This window comes from Vigna unguiculata, chromosome 5 (assembly GCF_037176805.1).
Source record: "Vigna unguiculata cultivar grain cowpea cultivar isolate G323 ecotype 2 chromosome 5, ASM3717680v1, whole genome shotgun sequence".
NCBI classification, from domain to species: Eukaryota; Viridiplantae; Streptophyta; class Magnoliopsida; order Fabales; family Fabaceae; genus Vigna; species Vigna unguiculata.
In genome coordinates this window covers 21,825,893-21,845,899 of record NC_140796.1, presented here as the reverse complement: position 1 = coordinate 21,845,899, position 20,007 = coordinate 21,825,893, and the positions used below count along the sequence as shown (strand labels likewise).

At 40.5% G+C, this 20,007-nt stretch overlaps 1 protein-coding gene and 1 pseudogene across 1 annotated transcript; both read right to left on the bottom strand.

Moving 5' to 3' along the window:
- Positions 1-3,942: 3,942 nt before the first annotated feature.
- Positions 3,943-4,374, bottom strand: LOC146886233 (uncharacterized). Its single transcript, XM_085673354.1, has 2 exons — positions 4,347-4,374; positions 3,943-4,280 (listed from the first exon to the last, which is right to left on the bottom strand). Exons 1-2 carry the CDS (start codon positions 4,372-4,374, stop codon positions 3,943-3,945), a joined length of 366 nt encoding a protein of 121 aa, XP_085529480.1.
- Positions 4,375-18,913: 14,539 nt separating this feature from the next.
- LOC146886232 (uncharacterized) lies at positions 18,914-19,805 on the bottom strand (annotated as a pseudogene).
- Between the last annotated feature and the right edge of the window lie 202 nt (positions 19,806-20,007).

Genomic DNA, 20,007 nt, shown 5'->3' with positions numbered 1-20,007 from the left:
TACCCAACCCGTCATAATCATTTCATGAATCATGCCAAACATACTTCATGTTCCATTATATATACATATATCACTCATCATACCATCATACTCAACCAAGACAAATCATTTAGGGACAAACAAACAGCCAGCCACTGCGCTGTCTCGCCCAGCACCTCGCTCAGGCTGAGGGGTCTCGCTCAGGCGAGGCAGTCTCGCTCAGGCGAGTCCCCCTCCGCTCAAGCGAGGGCTCAAAACCAGGAAACAGGAACCACTGCGGGATCTCGCTTAGGCGAGATCCCTCTCGCCTGGGCGAGTGGTTCGCTCGCTCAAAAGCTGAGCAAGTCGCCTGGGCGACTTATCGCGATCGTCAGACTCGCTTAGGCGAGCCCGACTCGCCTGGGCGAGATTAACAGTTCTCGCCCTGGTTCACCTGCAACAGATCCATCATTTCGTCCAACCAAACATACAAAACAGCCCACACATCCAGAACAACGATTTAATCCATGCAAATAGCTCACAAACTCAAGGAACGACAGAAAACAAACAACCTAGCTGAAACCCTAACTCCCCGTACCTAGAAAGCGGCTTAACAGAACTTCGACGCAGGACCTTGGAGCACGGCAGTTCGAATGATGGACCTAAGAACTGGCGGAACAGCGGAGGACACGATTATTTTCGGACTTTAATCGGTGGAAAACGAAAGTAAAGTTTTAGGAGATAAGTACAGTAAGTTTAGAGTTACTTACATGGGGTAGGAATCGTTAGCTGAGCTCTTGGGACGAACTGGTTCAAGATAAGGGCAAACCCTAGCAGAGCTCTAGTGCGAAAGGGGTGACGGCTGCTGATTTCTGCAAGAGTGAGGGTGAGTGTGGAATTAGGGCAGACCTGAGAACTTTATGCGTTGGGCCGGCCTTAGGTCCACTAATCTTAGGGCAGAAAAAAAAATAAGGTGGATTTTCATGGGTCTTACATTCTCCCCAACAAGAAAAAATTTTCGACCTCGAAAATAAAGACTTACCAGGTAAACAGATGTGGATTTGATTTTCTCATGTCTTCCTCTAACTCCCAAGTCGAGTCACCCGTCCTCCGATCCCAGATGACTTTAACGAGACTGACGGTCTTCCCACGACGTTCCTCAACCTTGTTATCCTCAAGAGCGATGGGTGGTACTTCCACTGTGAGATCCTCCCTAATCTGTATATCCTCAGCCTCCAACACATGGGCCGGATCAAATACATACTTCCTCAGCTGTGACACATGAAACACTGGATGAAGGTTCGCCAACTGCGGGGGTAAAGCTATCTCATAAGCTACTGGCCCAATCCTCCTCGTGATCTGATACGGCCCAAGGAACTTGGGTGAAAGCTTCCTTGAGCGGAGAGCTCTTCCCATTCCTGTGGTTCGGGTCACCCTTAAGAATACATGATCTCCCGCTGCAAACTCCAACGGCCTCCTCCTGCGATCCGCATAGGCCTTCTGCCTACTCTGCGAAGCCAACATCCTATCTCTCACCATCCTCACCTTCTCGGTGGTCTGTTCTAACAACTCGGGTCCCACCAACACTGCTTCTCCATCCTAATACCAGCAAAGAGGGGTCCTACACCTCCTGCCATAAAGAGCCTCGTATGGTGCCATGCTGATGCTCGCATGAAAGCTGTTGTTGTAGGTAAACTCGATCAAGGGCAACACCTCATCCCAAGCCCCCAGATGATCCAATATGCAAGTCCTCAACAAATCCTCTAACGACTGGATCGTCCTCTCAGACTGACCATCGGTATGAGGGTGATAAGCTGAACTCATGGTGAGCTTGCTACCCATAGCACTCTGCAGTGTCTGCCAAAATCGGGATGTGAACCGTGGGTCTCTGTCTGAAACTATGCTCGAGGGGACTCCATGAAGTCTTACTATCTCCTTAATGTACAATTGGGCCAACTTGGCCATGGACATCCTCAAGTTCATCGCCAAAAAGTGTGCACTCTTGGTCAATCGATCTACTATCACCCAGATGGTGTCATGTCCTCTAAAAGTCCGTGGGAGATGAGTCACGAAGTCCATGGAAATGCTGTCCCATTTCCACACCGGTACCTCCAACGACTGTAGAATGCCACCGGGCCTCTGATGCTCCACCTGCGCCTTCTGACACGTTAAACAAGCTGATACAAACTGAGCCACATCTTTCTTCATGCCCTGCCACCAGAAAGTTTCCTTGAGGTCCTGGTACATCTTAGTCATGCCAGGGTGCAAGCTAAGACGACTCTTGTGTCCTTCCTCAAGGATCAACTTTCTCACCTCTGCATCATCAGGTATACATACTCTGCCTCGAAACCTCAGTATGCCATCATCACTCACGGCAAAGTCTCTGGCCTCCTCTGATCCAAGTTGTTCCCTAACTCTATTCAGACTAGCATCCAACAACTGCCTCTCTCTGATCGAGCCCAAGAAGTCACTAGATATAGTAAGGGTACTACACCTAATGGACTCGGATCCCAACTCTACCTGTATTCTCATGTCTCTGAACTTCTCTAGCAGTTCTACCTCTTTTATCATGAGATGTGCTGTGTGTACCTTCCTACTCAGAGCATCTACTACTACGTTTGCCTTCCCCGGGTGATATAGGAGCTCGAAGTCATAATCCTTGAGGAATTCCATCCACCTCCTCTGTCTCATGTTCAGCTCCTTCTGATCGAACAAATACTTTAAACTCTTGTGGTCGCTGAACACTCGGAACTGCGCACCATACAGATAGTGCCTCCAGATTTTCAAGGCAAAAACTATAGCTGCTAACTCAAGGTCATGAGTGGGATAGTTACGCTCATGTATCTTAAGCTGCCTCGAAGCATATGCCACCGCCTTCTTTTCTTGCATCAAAACACAACCAAGTCCAAGATGAGAGGCGTCACAGTAGACTTCAAACGGCTTCCCGACATCCGGGATCACTAGTATCGGAGCGCTAGTCAGTCTTCTCTTCAGCTCCTGGAAACTTTCCTCACACTTATCCGTCCAAGTGAAAGGTTGGTCCTTCCGAGTAAGCAAGGTCAAAGGTGCCACTATCTTGGAGAATCCCTCTATGAACCTCCTGTAGTAGCCTGCTAGTCCCACAAAGCTCCTGATCTCCGTGGCAGATTTAGGACTTTCCCACTTTACCACTACTTCAACCTTTGCTGGGTCCACAGCAATCCCCTGGGCGGATATCACATGCCCCAAGAACTGAACCTCATCCATCCAGAACTCACACTTGGACAACTTGGCATATAACTGCTTCTCTCTCAACACACCAAGCACCAACCTAAGGTGTTCTGCATGCTCCTCCTGAGTCCTGGAGTAAATAAGGATGTCGTCTATGAAGACCACGACAAACTTATCTAGGAAAGGTCAGAAGATCCTGTTCATGTAGTCCATGAACACTGTCGGAGCGTTGGTCACACCGAACGGCATAACCACATACTCATAGTGGCCATACCTCGACCTGAAGGCTGTCTTCTGTACATCATCAGCCTTTACCAAAATCTGATGATAACCCGATCGCAGATCTATCTTCGAGAACACTGATGACCCATGCAGTTGATCCATCAAGTCATCAATTCTCGGAAGTGGATACTTATTCTTGATCGTCATCTTGTTTAACTGCCTGTAGTCTACACACAGACGGGAACTCCCGTCCTTCTTCTTTACCAACAACACTGGTGCTCCCCAAGGCGAAGTACTGGGTCGGATGAACTGTTTCTCCATCAGATCTTCTATCTGTTTCTTGAGCTCTACCAACTCTGCCGGAGCCATGCGATACGGGGCCATCGAGACCGGGCCTGTTCCTGGGACTAGATCGATAGAGAACTCCACCTCTCTGCTGGGAGGCAACCCTGGTACCTTCTCCGGGAACACGTCCACAAAATCCTGGACGACTGGTATCACAGACGTCGTCTCCCCTCTCTCCACCTCCATATGCGTGAAGACCATGTAACATTACGCACCGTCCTGTAGTTCCCTCATGACACCCCGAGAAGACATCAACTCAGGCTCCTCCGCATCGGGAAAAAGTAGCTTCTTCTCTCGACAATCTATCAGGATGCGATTGGCGGAGAGCCAATCCATCCCTAAGATCACCTCCAACTCCTGCAGAGGTAGGCAGATTAAGTTCACCCTGTACCTGCGCCCTTCTACCTCCACTGGAAGCCTAGCACACCAGGACGACGTCTTGACCAAACCCGACGCTGGAGTAGACACCGCAAGCTCACACTGCAGCTCGCACACCGGCAAACCCAACTGTTCCACGCATGCATTTGACACAAAAGAGTGTGTCGCTCCAGAATCATACAGTACACAACATCTCATCCCATAAATCACACAATAACCCATAACAAGGTTACCTGAACCTGCAGCCTCAGCTCCGGTCATGGCATATACTCTGCTTGTCGCCTGAGGCCTGTTGCCTCTATCTCTCCGCTGATGCTGGTGAGGAGTCTGAACTGGAGGGCGTGTTGCTGCCCTAGCAAGGGTGGGACAATCCTTCCCAAAGTGGCCCTCCTTGCCACAGTTGTTGCATCTGCGGTAGCCCTCCATACGCGGGCAAGCGTACCTCGGGTGGGGTCCTCCACAGGCCTGTTGCCTCTATCTCTCCGCTGATGCTGGTGAGGAGTCTGAACTGGAGGGCGTGTTGCTGCCCTAGCAAGGGTGGGACAATCCTTCCCAAAGTGGCCCTCCTTGCCACAGTTGTTGCATCTGCGGTAGCCCTCCATACGCGGGCAAGCGTACCTCGGGTGGGGTCCTCCACATGTGTAACATTGCACTCGACCCTGCTGAGGAGGAAGACCCCTAGACCCCTGAGACTGATGGTGGGGCCTATCATACGGTCTCCTCCGCTCCTCATGCCTGGGCTTGGACCCAGATGGTCCACCGATCCTCTGAGGCGGCTGTGGCTGTTGTGTGCGCTGGCCTTCCACCTCGCGCTTCATCTTCTCCATCACCCTGGCCTTCTCTACCAGAGCCGCAAAGTCCTTGATGGACAAAGGAGTCACCATCAAGCGGATGTCACCGCGGAGCCCGTTCTCAAACTTCCTGCATCGCCACTCCTCATCGAGTGGCAGGGTGTAGAAACGGCTGAGGTGTTTGAACCTCTCAGCATACTCTGCAACAGTCTTTCCTCTCTGGGTCAACTGGAGGAATTCCACCTCCTTGGCGTACCGGATGCTGTCAGGAAAGTACTATGATAGGAACCTCTCCCTAAAAGTCTCCCATGACACGGGCTCATCCCTCTCCTCCAGGATGGATCTGGTGCTGCTCTACCAATGCTCCGCCTCCCCCGTGAGCATATAAACTGAGAACGCCAGCCTGTTCTCCGCGGGGCACATCTTGGCGTCGTAGATGCGATCCAGGTCCTTCAGCCATTGGTCCGCGGCGTCAGGACTAGTCTTTCCGTCAAACTTCGCCGGGTGGTGCTTCAGGAAATCCTCTAGACTCCACTCCCTAACAGCAGGTCGTGGTTCAGGACCAAACACAGGGGCAGCCGCCCTGTTCTCCTCCAACTGGCGGAGGGCCTCCATGTGCTGCCGATGAGCATCCTCAGCAACTACTCTCGCAGCCTCCATCTGCTGCATCACAGCCTACTGCTGCTCAAGCGACGCCGCCTGTCGCTGCATGGATGCCTCATGCTGCTGCATCATTGCAGCACTCTACTGCGTCATAGCTGCTACCATTGCCTCTATGGCCCTGGCGATATCTGGTGCGTCCCCCTGGGATGATTGAGAAGCTCGACGAGGAGGTGCCATAGTCCACTGGCACATAGAAAATCACTTGGTTAGACTTGATAAAGGCAAGAATTTTAACTGAACACTTAGAGACACACAGAGAAAGCTAAGCGGACAACCCAAGTCCACAGACCTAAGGAATGACCGCTCTGATACCATAAATGTAACGTCCCATTTAATTTATAAACGCAATTAAAGGAAACGCCACACATAAGATAGCATAACAACGCAGTCTTGGGGTTCTCAACATCACCCCTACAAAACTAGGCACACCACGATGCAAACAAATGTAGGATAGCTGTTTAACTAAAAAAAATTACAATCTAAAAACCACGAATACAGGGGCCATAGCCCTAAAGAAAACGCGAAAGAAAGAAGCGTGAGATCCAGCCCAGATGGCTAAGTAGCGGAGTCGCCATTCCCTTGTTGCCCATGAGAACCTCGCCCATCTGCTCCCATCAACCAAGTTGATGATCATCGCAAGAGAGAACAGCCACATACATCACAACCATGCAACAAAACGGGTAAGCTAGAGCCAACAACATATTCATCATGCAGTCAAATATATTTTCCTCATCTCATATCCACATAGCAACCAAACATGTTATGACTCTTCATTCAATACACTACGACTCGACTCGACTCATCCGGATACGTATAACTTGGTCGGATTCAGCGGATGCTTGCACTTGTGGTGAATATCCCTGCTCAACTCTGAGCTGCTCATCTCCGAGCTATGTGTTACAAGTGTTACGATGAAATCAAATCTCCCTCACCACAAGGTTAGCCCTTAATGAATTTCAGGCCTCCTGCTACTCTCACCACAGGAGTCAGTCTGCTCTAAGTGAGACTAATTGGCCCCTTAGAGCGTCAGGATGCAGTCCTTACCTTGAATCCTTACCTGGTTATACAGATGGGGCACCACCATGGGCACCCACTAACAGGGGCCATGGAATTACGTCCCGACCACTGAAGCGCGACCCCAGAGGTCTCACCTAGAGACCCCAAGGAATTTACACGCTGACACGGACTAACAGTCATAATTCAGCAATAAGGGAATATTAACACCATATTTACATTTCCATACCGACCCCTTGAGATTAATTCCTCATACGCATCATATTTCGAATCCCTACCTCTGATCATCACCACCCCATGAATCTAGGGCCTCATCTCATATTAATCACGTGTTCCTTTGGTTCCACACCACTCATTCATTTCACATGCCAATATCATACCCAACCCGTCATAATCATTTCATGAATCATGCCAAACATACTTCATGTTCCATTATATATACATATATCACTCATCATACCATCATACTCAACCAAGACAAATCATTTAGGGACAAACAAACAGCCAGCCACTGCGCTGTCTCGCCCAGCACCTCGCTCAGGCTGAGGGGTCTCGCTCAGGCGAGGCAGTCTCGCTCAGGCGAGTCCCCCTCCGCTCAAGCGAGGGCTCAAAACCAGGAAACAGGAACCACTGCGGGATCTCGCTTAGGCGAGATCCCTCTCGCCTGGGCGAGTGGTTCGCTCGCTCAAAAGCTGAGCAAGTCGCCTGGGCGACTTATCGCGATCGTCAGACTCGCTTAGGCGAGCCCGACTCGCCTGGGCGAGATTAACAGTTCTCGCCCTGGTTCACCTGCAACAGATCCATCATTTCGTCCAACCAAACATACAAAACAGCCCACACATCCAGAACAACGATTAAATCCATGCAAATAGCTCACAAACTCAAGGAACGACAGAAAACAAACAACCTAGCTGAAACCCTAACTCCCCGTACCTGGAAAGCGGCTTAACAGAACTTCGACGCAGGACCTTGGAGCACGGCAGTTCGAATGATGGACCTAAGAACTGGCGGAACAGCGGAGGACACGATTATTTTCGGACTTTAATCGGTGGAAAACGAAAGTAAAGTTTTAGGAGATAAGTACAGTAAGTTTAGAGTTACTTACATGGGGTAGGAATCGTTAGCTGAGCTCTTGGGACGAACTGGTTCAAGACAAGGGCAAACCCTAGCAGAGCTCTAGTGCGAAAGGGGTGACGGCTGCTGATTTCTGCAAGAGTGAGGGTGAGTGTGGAATTAGGGCAGACCTGAGAACTTTATGCGTTGGGCCGGCCTTAGGCCCACTAATCTTAGGGCAGAAAAAAAATAAGGTGGATTTTCATGGGCCTTACAAAATTTTAATGAAATTTTATTTGGTATTATAATCTAAAATGTAAACAATTATAATTTATTTTAAACTTTTATTACAATTATTATTTATTCTTTGTATCATTTTGATCAAATGATGTATTATAACTTTTATTAGTGTATAAAAAAGAGATTTATTAAAATTTAAAAGATTTAAGTAAACAAACATTTAAAATATATTTTAATTTGAATATTTGTTTTTCTTTTTTATTTTTAAAAAATATTTTTAAATTTTATCAACTATGTTTCATTAATATTTGCAAATTTAATAATTGTTTTGGTTTTCATGAAATTTTATTTGGTATTATAATCTAAAATGTAAACAATTATAATTTATTTTAAAGTATTTGATATCGAAGAAACAACCATCCTTTTAATATTGAATATTTGATAATATTATGTTTCCCTTATCAAACTTTTTTTATTATTATATAAAAATTAATTAAAATTAATATTGAAGTAGTAAGAAAATGGGTATGGGTATGAGATTATACCTGTTACCTGTGGGGATGGGGATGAGACAAAAGTTTGATACTCGTTGAATTTAGGTATAGGAATGAGAATGAATTTTTTTTACGGAGATGTGTATGGAATAGCGAAACTCGTGCCCGCCCCGCCTCGTTGCCATCCCTACTACCTATTTTCATACTGATATCTAGTTAATATCCGATTTTCCGTTAAAATAAGGATGGATTCAAACAATACCCAAAAAGATAAATTAATTTGTCATCTCACCTAGCTATTGAAGATATTGAAACATGAGCTCAAGCTCACTTTTTAATTTTCTCCATTCTCATTTTTAAGAAAAACCCAATAACAAGAACACATAAATCGTGCAACTGACTCGTTAATTCTCGATTGTTGAATTCCTTTTATAGATTTAAACAATGTAATCATCATCATGATCAAACACGGTATGAGAGAAAAATATTTCATAAGAAAACCCCATATGCTAAAAATATTTAAAGTGGAAAGTTCAAGTATCGTTTTCCAAGAGATTTCTGAAACACTCTTGTAATTCATAACTCAATTAGACAACAAATTTCACAAAAAATAAAAATAAAACTTTTTTTGTATTTTTATCAAACATATGATACACAATAATATATGATAAAGGCTTCATTGGATTGGGTTTCATGATCAATTCAAAACAAAGACACCAAACAATATTCTTCTAATTCCTACTTTAACATTCATACCTTATGTAACAAACTCTAATATTTTAGCGACAAATTTAAAATTGAATAATAAAAACTCTAATTAAAGGTGCACGAAGAAAATATGGAAACATAGGAAGAAGTTCTCTATTTTAAAAGATATTTCAGATCGGAAAATATATTTCGAAAAACTCGATCGGAGAGGTATAAAAAGATATTCTTGATAAAAGTATTTCGGAAAGCATTTTTAAACTCAAAAATGCCTTTCGAAACACGTCTTCCAGAATTTTTTTTATATTTCGGAACCATTGTCTAAAAGGTATTTCTGGATTCATAATGTAAAAATAATTTCCAAAATAAGTGTTTCAGAAAGTATTTCTAGATCCAAAAAGTGCCTTCCGAAACGCTTGATCCAAATTATTTTTTTATATTTTAGACCGACCATTCTGGAATGTTAAAAATAGTTTCCGAAATGATGAATCCAAAGGGTTTAAAACTTGAAAAATAAGAAGTTTTCTCGAGTGTTGAAGAAAGCAGAGCTGCCATGCGCACTACGAAGACGTTAGTTCAAGGTGTTTAAGACTTCTTTGAATACATATTTTCCCTTGTAGGGGAGGAGGCATTCTGTCTTTGAAATTAAGATATTGAGTTTTCTTTCACTTTTGGTAGGAATTGGGATCTATCCCCTTGATTATGGTTAACGTTAATTATTCTTGAAATATATGTTGTTGAACAGTTTGCAAGTTAGTCTTCAGTCTTGTAGGATAATTTATCCATGAGCCATTGTATCATGGTAATGAGTCCAATTCTCTTATAACAAATGATGCTTAAAATGCAAACACACCACAATGGTAATGATAGTAAGATAGAGAAGAATGAGAAGTCTAACCAAGAAATAAATAAGACGGGGGAGGGATTGGAGTTGTAGACACCACGGATGAGAGGAGAATGATGGGAAGGGGAAAGTAGAGTTAGGATTTTTACTCTTTGAGGGGTAAATTTAGGATTTTACAATCTAAGGAGGTGCAAAAAGAAATATATGGGTTGTAAGAAGTAACAACCTCTAAGATTCCCTTTTTGAGAGAGTCTCTCATTAGACCCATAAATCATTGTCAGTTGTTTCTTCCTGCATCTTTCCTTTTTCTTCCAGCATCCCATAAAACTCTTAAACCCCAAATTGCTCGTCGTTAAATTTACAATAAAAAGGTAAAAATTACACGTACAACTCCTTTTTGTAATGAATTTCGGATTATGTAATTCAAAAGGTACTTTTGAACTTGAAAATACTTTTCAGAACATATAATCTGAAATGTATTTTTTATACATTTTGAAAGGTATTTTATAATGTATTTTCAGATCCAATTCATTTTCGAATTATATAATCTAAAATTTATAAATATATTTCAAATATGATGTTTTAGAAGGCATTTCCCCATCTAAATAAATATTTCGGATTGAATATTTTAGAAAATATTTTTAAACTTGGAAATACTTTCAAAACATCCAAACCGAAATGTAAATGAAAAAATATCTTTCAGATCACACAATCGGAAAGGTAATTGATTGTTCTTAATGGATTCATTTTCTAATTCCAATTTTCTTGAGTGAATTACATGTCTTTTGGGAAACTTTATAACATGTTTTTGTAGTTCTTTTGCCTTTATATGCTTTGGTTCTCTACTTGTTCTACTTAGATTTATTTTTTGGAATCTTCTAAGTTTGTTTAGAGTTTTGTTTAGTCCATCCATATGTTCATCATTTCATTAGAAATAATCCTAAAATTTTAGTACATTTTTTCTAAGCCAAAATTATGAAAACCGAAATCTAAGCTTGTTCATACAGTGACAAAATGTACCCTTAGGGACAAATCTTTTACTGAGATTGAGATGTTGTAGGTCCACATTTGGATCCACTCTTCAATCTTTTCTTCGAGTCACCAAACCTCTTCACTTCTTCTTTTCAAGACGTCCTCTTCTGATGAGAGTGTAGAGTCTTCGATGGTAGGGTGTATCTGCAAAGACACTTCAATGCTCAAGTTAGTTATTGTAGTAAATATGAGTGGTTGTAATAAAAATAAGACCAGATTCTTACCTTGTGAACAATGTTATTTATACTACATGGATGTGCCTAGATTATTGGGCTTGTATTATTCAGGATTAGGTCATTTTAATATTTTGCTTAACATGTCTACTTACCCTTAATCACTCGACAACATGTCCTTTTGCCTAGGTGGATCCATACTACAACAGTTGTAACACCCTTTTTGAGATTGCACGTATAATTTTATAATTGCCAAAAATTCAAAATGTAAAACTCTGATATCACTTATTAACTAGGAAACTTCACAACATTTATCAAAAACCACTTGCCAAAGATGGCATCTGAACAAAACTTTATTATTCAAAATAAGTCATTAATAAAATAAACCAAATTGGTTTAAGTCGTCAAAACCAAAACTCATTACAAGTCATTTCAAGTTCAAATTCTAATCAAACTACTACAATTGCCTTATTCAAAAGTAAACCTTTCCAAATGCATTTCATAAAAACTCACAGAAAGCTTTTCCACAAGCTCCTCACAGTTATGCTTCTCCACTAGCATCTACATCCACATTTTCTCGCGTATAACACATATGCTATATGATCATCGCACAAATACAAACAACACACAAAAGCAAGGGTGAGCTAATCAATCAAAACATCTTACAACAATATGATACCCACTTATAACTCACCTTGCATTATCATAACACATGCATAAACTTGATTAGGTTAACAACCCATATGTTCTCACATCCAAGCATGCAATCCTCAAATACTACAATGAGTAATATCAAAGGTATGGCATTCTCACAATAACCAACTACTCAACCTATTCTCGTACACAACTAAGCAAAGATGTCACTTCCCATTATTCTCATAGTGAGCCCCGATGAAGTATACAACTTCCCATTATTCACCTCAAGAGTGTCGACGAGATACGCCAAATGACCAGTGCATTTTTCCACAACCTATGGTTTTAGCTCTAGAAAACAAAATGTGAACTAGCAAGTTCCACAAGTGACTTGTGGATACTTCCACAACTTGTGGATTTGACTCCAAAATATATAGAATACAAACCAGCAAGTTCCACAAGTGACTAATAGATTTTTCTATAACCTGTGGATTTGGCTTCGAACTCACCACCTCTAAGTTCCAACCCAACACTCTGAACCATACCAATTGTTCCACTTTTCTTATCAACCATACGCATAACAACATACAATAACATCCACCCATTTAATGCATTCGAGAAAATAAAATTATAAGCATGTCAATTATATTATGAATAATTTATAAAAGCACAAATTACACCAAGGCACACTGAACACCTCCAAAACAAATATATAAAACAATATTTAAAAATAAACACACCAAATGCACATGTCAAGAATCAAACCCTTGACCATCAACCCATGATAAAGCTCTAATCAACTGTGTTACACATCACTTCTATTGAATTATTTATTTATTAATTTAAATAATACACCTCATGCTAATTACCATTCTTGTAATAATAATTATTTTTCCCAAGTCTTATATTAGTGGCACATGTGTTTACCCTTTCATTTATGTCAAGATGTAATTTACCCTTAAGTTGTAAGGACGATCTCAGCCCTATATGTACAATAGCCTCCGGGAGTCAAGACAATCTTAGTCGAGAGTCTTAATATAGTTTAGGTGTTTTTAAGCAAGAAAAATTCCTTTGTCTTGGATATAGGTTTCTAGATCATGTCTACACAGTAGCCCCCAAGCCTTGAAGACATGAAAAGGATGATAAGGCTGAAAAATGGTGAAAAGGCTTGCAGTTTGGTTGGGCCTGGCCCAAAGTGATGTGATGTTTCCTTGAGAATCAAGATGTGTTCTCATAAAGCCTTTGGATTTGTCCAGATTTTACAATGCGGAGGTGTCAAGGAAGAGCGTCTAGAAGACTAAGAATTTTGCAATCCTCTGCAATCATCATTGTCCTCAGGCAATCGTCATAATGAAGAGGATGGCGAGTCCAGAAAAAGAGAAACTTATGTCTATCTCCATCAAAAATAAGTAGGGACAACTAGAAGGGATTATCACCACCCCAAAGATATGAGAGAGTAAAAATTTGGCCTTAGGCCCTTAGTTTTACGTGGAGACAATGTTTTTGCAGAGACATGTTTATGAGAGAGTAAAGACTTGGACTTGAGGCCTTAATTTTAGGTGGAGGCCATGCTTACGTAAAGATGATATCTATAAGAGGGTAAAAACTTGGCCTTAGGGCCTTAGTTTTACGTGGAGACCATGTTACATAGAAATAGTGCCTACGAAAGGGTAAAAACTTAGCATTGGGGTCTAAGTTTTACATAAAAACATTGTTAATGTAGAGACACCAATGTTCGTACAAGGATAAAATGTACCCTAAAGGATAAATCTTTTACTAAGGCCGAGATGTCCTAGGTCCACACTTGGATCCACTCTTCAATCTTTCCTTCAAGTCACCAGACCTTTTCAGTTCTTCTTGTCGAGATGTCTTCTTCTGATGAGAGTGTAGAGTTCTCGACAACGGGGTGCGCCTGCAAAGACATTCTAACACTCAAGTTAGCTATTATAGTAAATATGAGTGATTGTAATAAAAATGTGACCAAATTCTTATCTTGTGAATAGTGTTATTTATACTACCTGGATGGGCCTAGATTATTGGGCTTGGATTATGCAGGATTAGTTCATTTTAGTGTTTTGCTTAACATGTCTACTTATCCTTAATCACTCAGCAACATGTCCTTTTGACTAGATGGATCTACACTGCAGTAGTGGCACATGTGTCTATCCTTTCATATATGTTGAGATGTCCTCTACCCTTAAGTTGTAGGGACGATCTCAGGCCTATACGTACAAAGCCTAAAATTTCTTATAGGTTGAGTTATTCGTTTACTATAAATCACTAGCAACTATCAAAAATAACTTTCCTTGTATATTGTAGGTCAAATTATACTTAGGCCATTTCCTTTTAGTTTTCAATTCAATATTTGATTGGAACATGTTATACTTGTTACTAGTGAATGTTAGAGTTAAATTCGAATCTAATTGTTGAATTGCTCTTCAAATGGACTTAAGAATCACATAGGTCATGACTTACTCATTTGAAAAAAGAAAGTGAAATCTAAAAAACAAAAGAAAAAAGCATTGATCGAAACATGTATTCATAAAAGAGAACAAACTAGAGCAATTCACACCATAGTAACATTCTTTTATGCTTTTGGTTTCTATATTAGTTGAAACTATGACTTGAATTGTATAATGAGCATCTTTGAGTGTAAAATTCTTTTAATTCCTTATCGAAGTTGTAGTGGGGTAATATCATTTTATTTGAAACAATTTTTATCTTAATTTTGATTTAGGACTCATAATCTAGACCTATTTACTAGGTTCCTTTTGAGTGTCTTCTTCTAAAACTTGCCTTAATATTTGTTATATTTCCTTTTAATACTTTAAGTTTTTTATATATATTCTTTCATTTGAAAGTTATCTAGTTTCAAATTAGTTCTTATTGATTTTTTATTCTTACTCTTAAGTGAAAAATAAATTGATTAATACTTCATTTATTTCTTCAAACTCGTGTTTCTTTTAAGGTAATATTTTAGGGGTTGAATGGGGAATTGTTGAAGCTACTCTTTGATAGAACAACTGGACTCCACAAAGGGGTTGAATAGAGTTTATAAACATTTTTTGCGCAACGTTAGAATAGATGTTTAATAAAAAGAACAAGCATACAAAGATTGATATTGTTTCACCCAAACTCACGAGTTACGTCCACTTTTACATCTGGTGTATAAAACTTGATTTTCTGATTTTTTTAGGAGTTCTCCCAAAACTTGGCTTTAATACCACTTATAGACTGTAACAGTGCTAAAAAAACCAGAAACAGAGTTCACCAATAAAACAATGATAAAAATCAACGATCTGTAATGGCTCTAATTTATTGGTAAAAAGTTCAATGCCAATACATTCTAGAAAAAGGAAACAGTATTCAAAGTGAAATAACAATGTTCAAATTCCAAGGGTTGAGCATATAGGGATTGCTCCAACATCCATTCTTGTAATTACAGGACAGCCATGAGATTAGGGAAAGTTAATTGTGGCATTGAGAAAGGTACAAATAGGGAAGGAGAGCTGCAGAGAGAATGATCAGGGAGAGAGAATTTTCCATACCAAATTCGTTATCCTTCCACTATGAAATCACGCCATTTAGCATTTTCCTTTCTCGCACGTGTGCTCATACGTACACCTCCCTCTGACATGTGGTTTGTAGACTCAACAAACTTTTTCTTGCCTTTGACATTTTCTAATGCGTTTGTTACATTACTCCCCCCTTTGACAGTAACCTTGTCCTCAAGGTTGAACTGAGGATAGACCTTCTTGAACTCTTCAATCTCTTCCCAAGTGTTATCATCATCACGCAATGAATCCCATTGAACCAGCACTTCCAAACTGGTTTTGTTGTTTCTTTTAATGACACGATTATCCAAAATCCGATATGGCAGCATCACAGGACCATATTCATTTGTCGTGAATGGCAAGGGGAGGTATGGTTGATTAATAGCCCCTTAAAACTTCTTCAACAGGGAGATGTGAAATATTGGATATATCTCTGCAGATTCTGGCAATAACAATCTGTAAGCAACTTTCCCAATCTTTTCCAACACCACAAAAGGGCCAAAATATCTGAGACTCAATTTTTGGTTTTTCCTCAAAGCAACAAAACTTTGCCTGTAAGGTTGTAACTTAACCAAGGCTAAATCACCCACCTCCAAATGTATATCCCTACGTTTCTTATCTGGTTGTAGCTTCATATAGTTCTGATCTTGATTTAATTTTATTTTTAGCTTTGTTAACAAAGCATCACGGCCCCTGAGGGACTGCTGTAAGTCTAGAGGATCCTTCTCATTATACTCGTACCTGATTAGAGAAGAGGTAACTTACCATAGACTGCTTGGTAAGGAGACATTGAAATGATGTGATGAAAAGCTGAATGATACCAATATTGGGCCCATGGTAACATATCAGACCAATCTTTAGGATGGTCAAAAATAAAACACCTCAAGTAAATTTCCAGAGTTTTGTTTAAATTTTCGGTTCGACTGTCAGATTGGGGATGATAAGCCGAAGTCATAGCCAAAGTAGTGCCCTGCGACTTAAACAATTGTTTCCAAAAGTTGTTGATAAAGACTCTATCTCTATCAGAGATTATGGTTTTGGGAAAGCCATACAACTTAACAATATTTTGTATAAAAGCTGCTACCATAATTTGACTGTTAAATCCATATTTTAAGGGGATAAAGTGGGCAAATTTAGATAACATGTCTATCACCATCATGATATTAGAATATCCATGAGAGAGAGAGGTAAGCAAGTGATGAAGTCCATTGCAATATCCTCCCAAATAAGGTTCAAAATTGGCAGTGGCTGCAGAAGACTAGCAGGTAAATATTGTGATACTTTAGCTTGTTGGCAAATGACACATTCTTGAATAAATTTTCAGATATCCTCTTTCATTTTGAGCCAATGCAATTGAGCACTAATTCTCTTCAAGGTTCTTGTAATTCAAGCATGGCCTGCCACTTTTGAAGTATGAAATTCTATCAGGATCATTTGGAGTAATTTCTCATCCCTTGGTAACATAATTCTCCCTTTCCAAGTAATCATATCTTGTTGGACAGCATACTCCCCACTTTTCCCTACATTCTCAATACAATCTTGATAAATTTTGCTCAATGTTGCATCAGTTGTTGTAGCAGTCGCTACTGATTGAAACCAAGTATGTGAAGGTGCAGACCAAGCCATTGCTAAACTCTGGGACAAGGCATCAATAGGGATGTTTTCCTTTCCAAGAGAATATTGAATTTTGAAGTCATACCCTAAGAATTTAGGTAACCATTGTTGTTGCTCAGGGGTTTGAAGTGTTTGTTCTCAAAGTTCTTTCAACCTTTTTTGGTTCGTTTTAATCACAAACTGATGGCCTAACAAGTAAAGCCTGAATTTGGACAAGGCCTCCATAATTGCATAAAATTCTCTAGTATAGACAGATTGCTTCTGCATTCTTGGAGATAGCTTCTTAGAAAAATAAGCAATGGGGTGCTTATTTTGACTTAAGACAGCACCAATACCAGACCTTGAAGCATCGGTTTCAATAACAAAAGGTGTAGCAAAATTTGGAATTGCTAACACTGGTGTTGTGGTAAGAGCTATTTTCAATGCCTCAAATGCTTGATCTGCTGTTGAAGACCATTTAAAAGAGTCTTTCTTTAGGAGATCTATAAGAGGGGAAGCTATCTGAGCATAACCCTTTACAAAATTTTGGTAATATCTTGTAAGGCCCAAAAAGCCACGTAGTTGTTTCAAGGTTTTTGGCTTCAGCAAATTAATGATCGTGTCAGCTTGTCCATGTCCATTGCCACTCCATCTCTTGATAAAGTGTGACCCAAATAACCAATCTATTGTATGCCAAATGTACATTTGGAAAATTTGGCAAAGAGCTGGTTTTGTTGAAGAATCTTGAGCACGACCTCAAGATGGTAAAGGTGATCCTTCCAATTAGTGTTATACCCTAATATATCATCAAAAAACACTAGGACAAACCTCCTTAATATGCCATTGAAAATTTGATTCATTAAGCCTTGGAAAGTTATAGGCGCATTGGATAAACTAAAGGGCATGACCAACCATTCGTATAGCCCTTGATGAGTTCGAAAAGTCGTTTTGTAACAATCATCCGGATTTAGCAAAATTTGGTAATAGCTCGAGCGTAGATCCAATTTCGAAAAATAGCAAGCTCCATACAGTTCATCAATGAGTTCATCGACTGTAGGAATAGGAAAGTTATCCTTGATAGTGATGGCAGTGAGAGCCCTATAATCATTACATACACGCCAGGTGCCATCTTTCTTTTTAACCAAAATAATTGGAGAAGAAAATAGACTAGAACTTGGTTGAATTAGACCCTCCAAAAGCATGTCGTGCACCAATTTTTCAATTTCCTCTTTTTGACTATGAGGGTATCTATAAGGCTTCACTTTCACAGGATTAGAACCTTCTAGTAGAGGAATGGAATGAACATGGGAACGAGGTGGTGGTAATCCACTAGGAAGAGAAAAAATCGACCTATATGTGTGTAATAAAAGAGCCAATTCGGGCTTCATATCCTCTATCAGTGGTAACAGAGACACTAATTCCATATCCTCATGTATCACTTGCATGCTATAAATTTCAGCAATAGCATTAGTATGTACCATGTGTCGGATGTGATGCAGTTGAGTCAAATTTGCCACCATATCTCTATCACCTTGTAACGTGATATATTTCCCTTCATGTAAGAATTTAATTTAGAGTGACTCATAATCTGCAAGATGAGGGCCCATTGTTTTAAGCCAATTTGCACCAAGGAAGAGATCAACACCTGAAATGGGAAGTAAAAAGACTGGTAACATAAAAACATGCCCTTGTGTCTAGAGGGTGAAATTTTGTATTAACCCTTCTGATTCCATATAATGACCATTTCCGACCATCACCTTGAACATGGGTGTTGGCTCAATTCGAAGTTTCAAACATTTGGCAACTCGAGGTTGTAAGAAATTGTCAAAACTACCGCCATCAATCAACACTGTAATTGGTAGTGTGCCCACATGTGCTATAAATTTAATAGTACCCACTCCTAAGCCTCCTTTCAAAGCATTAAGAGACAAATGATGATCCTCGCTCTTTACTAATTCAGTGTTTGTACCCTGGGCATCAATATTTCCCACCGAATCAAAATCCTCTTCACTCAATTGCAATATATATAATTGTCAGTTGGGGCATTTGTGGCTGAAAGAGAACTTCTCATCACAGAAATAACATAAACCTTTTTCTCCACGAAATTGCATTTCAATTGGACTTATGTGTCTCACATTGGCACTTTTGTACGATGGTCCTGGGGGGTTGGGCAATAATGGAGGTAAGGTGGGTTTTGCCATAGGTACTATGACTTTCGGAATTATTTTGACTGCTGCAGTATTTGAGGAACTACTAAGAGAAAATGGAGGATATTTGCTTGAATACGAAATAGGAGCTTTTGAAGGTGGCAAATATTTTTCTTTATACAACCTGGCTAAAGCCACTTCTCTGAGTAAATTGGGAGGAGATAAAGCCATGACATCTCTCTTAATATCAACATTTAAACCACTAAGAAAACAGTTCAATATAGCTTCATCGGAGAGGCTTGCAGAACGATTTGCTAATGACATAAATTTTAAGTGGTAATCAGAAACTGACCCATTCTGTTGCAGCTTAAACAGTTCAGCCATAGGGCAATCAAAGGGAGAAGGACCAAATTGGGATTCTAAGGCACAAGTGAGAGCTGGCCACGTTTGCATGGCATTCATCTTCTGCAGCATTTGGAACCACGACACTACCTCTTTTTTGAAATGCATAGAGGCTATTTAAATGCGCTCCCCATCAGGTGTATGTTGATAATTAAAGAATTTATCAGCTTTGAAAATCCAATCCAAAACGGATGAAGAACCATCGTAATGGGGAAAACCTAGAGAAATATCTTTGCTTGCAGCAACCATCATTAATGGAGACGCTTGGACTGGTGAACTTGAGTGCGAAGAACTTCCATGTGTGTTCGAAGAATTCAACAATAATTGTTGTAGAACCACTTTAATCTCTTCCATAGATTTTTCTTGCGCCTGATCTCTAACGTCCATTGTTTTTTAGAGATTGTCAAGCATCATGTTCAAACGACGAATGTCTTTAGCGTGATTGCGAATCTTGGTCTACATCTCTTTCATTCGGTGTTCTTCGCCATGGAAGTCAATGAAAGCACTAATGTAACAGTGCTAAAAAACCAGAAACAGAGTTCACCAATAAAACAAT

What these genes read in the sequence shown, in the direction of transcription:
- LOC146886233 (XM_085673354.1), bottom strand. Translation starts at nt 4,374, where the DNA reads ATGACCGGAGCTGAGGCTGCAGGTTCAG. An exon ending in AGCTGAGGCTGCAGGTTCAG is followed by an intron (nt 4,281 to 4,346) that starts GTAACCTTGTTA and finishes ATGATTCTGGAG; the next exon opens with CGACACACTCTTTTGTGTCA.